Here is a 5,000-nt window from a genome sequence, read left to right as displayed (position 1 = left end):
GAATTACTGATACGAAAATGGCGAGGCAATAACCGACATTCGGAAGAATGAGAAGGAAGCCCCCCTCTGGAGCCAGCAGAGGGCTTGCCAAGTACCGCGGGCTATTCCATATTATATAAGAATGAGTAATATTAGGCTATGGTGTTTTGCTTTAAAAGAGACGCGAAGTAAATCGATAGATGGCCAGATGAGGCCGGCTGTTCGTCCGGGGCGGGCGGTCGACCCCGCGAGCCACGAATCTGCCTCAAATATTCATCGCTCGCCTGCCATTCCTTTTGCAAGGGAACCTTCTCGTTTCGTGTACAAAAGATACAAGAGGTAACTCCTTTTATCTTGATAATCTTCACAAAGAATCACGCCTTCGTCTATGAATACGTGTGGAGTTCGTCTTCTTCTTTAAGGAAAAGGTGTCACTTACGGATGATATAAGACTTTCCTTTCTCAGAGGGGAGAGCGGTCGGCCGCGCACGCACCGCAGCTGCCTCAACTATGCATTGCTCGTCTGACCTCCGTAAATGTACCGTAATTGCTCCTTGGATTAAAGAATTTCAGTTGACTGGAAATCGCCCGCCGAACCATACAGGGAATTCAATTTATCGCTCGCCTGATGAAATACTTAAATAAATCAAATGAATGAATATAAACTAAATAATGGCAACGGACTGCTTCCACGCAAAAATATAGTATATTGGTAAGTTTATGATACTGTACAGAAATCAGACTTCCATCTTCACTGCATATTTAAGGTTGTTCCGAGGCGCATTATTCAAAAGTTGAGGAGAAATTTTAAAACAAAAGTAGTGCGTTTATTGCAATACAGTATGATGTGATCCATATCATTCCTATATCTCTTAAGTTTCGGTGGAAATTTATGTAATCCATTAATATATTGAGGTTAATAGATACATCAGTAAGAATATATATATATATATATATATATATATATATATATATATATATATATATATACATATATATATTCATATATATATATTTATATATATATGATATATATAATATATATATATATAATATATATAATTATATATATAATATATATATATATATACATATATATAATATATATATATATATATATATATATATATATATATATATATATATATATATATATATATATATATATGTATATATATATATATGATTATATATATATTTATATATATATGAATATATATATATATATGATTATATATATATATATATATATATATATATATATATATATATATATATATATATATATATATATATATATATATATATATATATATAGGTCGTTACAGGTTTGCCACTTAAGCGTCGAACAGTCAAAACGAAGAGGTAGACTAACACCGCTGTGAATAGTTTCATGTTTATTAATCAGACGTTTCGAAGATTAATCAAATCTTCATCATCAGTGCTGTAATAATGAACCAGAAAAATTGCAATTAGACAAATTCATTAATTGGTTTGGTTCTCTACATTTAAACTAGACATAATACAAAAACGTAAATAAAAGAACATAAATGACAGAACAAAAACTGTGAAAATACAATATACACACAAAATCTATATATATACAGAAAAATAGAAATGACAATATGCAAAACTAACCAATCTGGGTGAAAGTCAGTAGTCAGAAGTGTCTAGCTGGTAAACAAGGTGGTTGCGGTAACTGTGTTATTCAGCTCGGGTTTCATCTTTCGGATCAGCAATGACTCCGAGATAATGAGGTCTTGGCGGGATGAGTGTGAGGCTAGTATATGGAAATCTGTTTTAGAGAAAGGATGTGAGTGTTTGTGAGAGTGTTCTCTTATGGCCGAGAACGATGGTCTGCTCAGTGGAAGTCCAGTGCGAAATGACAAACCTTTATGTTCCAATATGCGGTGGTGTAACCATCGTGAGGTTGAGCCCACGTACCTGACTTGGCAGTCAGGACAGGTAAATAAGTAAACAACATTAGAACATAAGTTGGTGTGACATTTCGTAGGCTGTTTTTAAAAAATTGCAATAGAATTGTTGTTGCTAAAGACAAACGTGAATTTTATTTGTGGGTAATTGTTTTGTAGAAGCATCTTTAATTGTTTTCTAATTTCAAAGCTTAATTTCCCCATAAAAGGCAGTTTCACATATCTATGATCTCTATTTGATGTTGATACAGTAGGTTGATTCGAGAATTTCTTACATAGAAAGGTCTTAGTCATTTTGTCAAATAAATACAGTGGATAGCCGTTTCTTACAAAAAAATCTTTTAGAAAATTCATTTCATCATGGAAGGAAGACCAGTTGCTACACAGGTTGTAGGCTCTCGTGATGAGTGTTTTTATACTGTTTATTTTGTAGATGTATGGGATATTGCTAAGAAAGTGAAGGCCAAGGCCGGTAAAGGTTGGTTTACGGTAGATACTTGTGTGGAAGCGTCCATTATCATTGGTTACGTACATGTCTAAAAAGGGTAGTTGGTTGTTCTGTTGTGTTTCGCAGGTAAATTTAATGCTCTGGTGTTTAGAGTTGAGATAATTCAAAAATAAATTTACGTGCGAAGGGTGTTTGAACATGACAAAAGTATCATCAATATATCGTCGGTAGTAAATAGGTTTGAATTCTGGTGGGCATTGGATTAACCAATTATGTTCATGGTAACAAAAAAATGCATTGGCGTATGAGGGGCCAAGTGGGGATCCCATTGCTACTCCGTCTGTTTGGGTATATAGATCATTATCATACGAGAATACAGAGTGATGAGCTGCAATATGGAGTAACTTTTTAAAGCTATCTTTAGTTAAATCAAATTTGTTAAGATGAGTGGAGTTTATGTTGTTCACTATAATCTCCGATGTTTCCAGAAGTGGCATGTTCGTAAATAATGATTCCACGTCGAAACTCGCCATGGTGATGGGTTGTTCAGGGTTTAGTGAAGTGATTTCATTTGCAAAAACTGTGGAATTTTCAATTGTGTACTGATTCGTAGTTAACGGAGAAATAATTGGAATCAGAAACTTAGCAGTGTTATAGTTAAAAGTGCCAATTGAGGAAATAATGGGTCTTAAAGGAATGTTTGGTTTGTGTACTTTGGGGAGACCTAGTTTCAAAAGTTTGTTACTGTGAATTTTGTCAACTTCAAGTAGTTTTTTATGGACATTCTTATTGATGAGTCTCTTGATACAGATATAGTCTAAGGGAGATAGTTTAGAATTCAATAATGTTAATTCCTTATTGAGTTTTTCAGTGATTACAGATTCTTTTTTCTTTTGACTGAGGATTTCTCTGTCTAGGAGTATAAAACTCAATAAGGAATTAACATTATTGAATTCTAAACTATCTCCCTTAGACTATATCTGTATCAAGAGACTCATCAATAAGAATGTCCATAAAAAACTACTTGAAGTTGACAAAATTCACAGTAACAAACTTTTGAAACTAGGAATTGATAATGAGAAAAAATTGGAAAAAAGCAGTCATCTTTAATTTTTCTGAGAAAATCTTAACCGAAGAACAGAAAGATATTCTCTCTCATGGCCTGGATTATTGTATGCCTCCAACCAAAGTTTCTTTTCACAAATTTTACCTCTATTTTGAAAAGCTTTGTAACAATCTAAAGAACTATGATATTTATAATAACTCATTTCATAATGTCACCAATAATATTTCAACTATAGCCAACAACACCTTCAAGAAATTCTCTCGTCTGGCTAATCAAACAAGTGATGCAGAACGTTTCACGTCACCTCTACAATCACTTAAGAATGACGAGTCCATAATAATCACCAAACCAGACAAAGGTAGGGGAGTAGTCATTTTAAACAAAGACGACTATCATCAGAAAGTACTTAATATTCTTAGTGACCATACTAAATTCAAGAGAATCACTACTGAAATGTCCACTCACTTGTTATACCTTGAAGATAAGTTAAAAAGACTACTCCGGACCATTAAATCATCCATTGATGCAAGCACCTGTAATTTCCTGTCAACCTCGGGTTCCAAACCCGGATTGTTATATGGTCTCCCCAAAGTACACAAACCAAACATTCCTTTAAGACCCATTATTTCCTCAATTGGCACTTTTAACTATAACACTGCTAAGTTTCTGATTCCAATTATTTCTCCGTTAACTACGAATCAGTACACAATTGAAAATTCCACAGTTTTTGCAAATGAAATCACTTCACTAAACCCTGAACAACCCATCACCATGGCGAGTTTCGACGTGGAATCATTATTTACGAACATGCCACTTCTGGAAACATCGGAGATTATAGTGAACAACATAAACTCCACTCATCTTAACAAATTTGATTTAACTAAAGATAGCTTTAAAAAGTTACTCCATATTGCAGCTCATCACTCTGTATTCTCGTATGATAATGATCTATATACCCAAACAGACGGAGTAGCAATGGGATCCCCACTTGGCCCCTCATACGCCAATGCATTTTTTTGTTACCATGAACATAATTGGTTAATCCAATGCCCACCAGAATTCAAACCTATTTACTACCGACGATATATTGATGATACTTTTGTCATGTTCAAACACCCTTCGCACGTAAATTTATTTTTGAATTATCTCAACTCTAAACACCAGAGCATTAAATTTACCTGCGAAACACAACAGAACAACCAACTACCCTTTTTAGACATGTACGTAACCAATGATAATGGACGCTTCCACACAAGTATCTACCGTAAACCAACCTTTACCGGCCTTGGCCTTCACTTTCTTAGCAATATCCCATACATCTACAAAATAAACAGTATAAAAACACTCATCACGAGAGCCTACAACCTGTGTAACAACTGGTCTTCCTTCCATGATGAAATGAATTTTCTAAAAGATTGTTTTGTAAGAAACGGCTATCCACTGTATTTATTTGACAAAATGACTAAGACCTTTCTATGTAAGAAATTCTCGAATCAACCTACTGTATCAACATCAAATAGAGATCATAGATATGTGAAACTGCCTTTTATGGGGAAATTAAGCTTTGAAATTA

The 5,000-nt window shown here is 34.0% G+C and overlaps 1 protein-coding gene across 1 annotated transcript in view; it reads left to right on the top strand.

The window, feature by feature from the left end:
- The first annotated feature begins 2,273 nt into the window (after nucleotides 1–2,273).
- Nucleotides 2,274–5,000, top strand: part of LOC138862735 (uncharacterized) — a 2,857-nt gene continuing 130 nt past the window's right edge. The window contains exons 1-3 of the mRNA XM_070125799.1: nucleotides 2,274–2,391; nucleotides 3,335–3,406; nucleotides 3,663–4,796. Of these exons, the coding sequence (XP_069981900.1) occupies nucleotides 2,274–2,391; nucleotides 3,335–3,406; nucleotides 3,663–4,796 (1,324 nt within the window). The remainder of the gene's footprint in view (nucleotides 2,392–3,334; nucleotides 3,407–3,662; nucleotides 4,797–5,000) is intronic.

The sequence above is a fragment of the Penaeus vannamei genome, chromosome 1 (assembly GCF_042767895.1).
Source record: "Penaeus vannamei isolate JL-2024 chromosome 1, ASM4276789v1, whole genome shotgun sequence".
Lineage (NCBI taxonomy): Eukaryota > Metazoa > Arthropoda > Malacostraca > Decapoda > Penaeidae > Penaeus > Penaeus vannamei.
The sequence above is the reverse complement of the archived record's forward strand: the minus strand, read 5'-3'. Positions and strand labels throughout refer to the sequence as shown.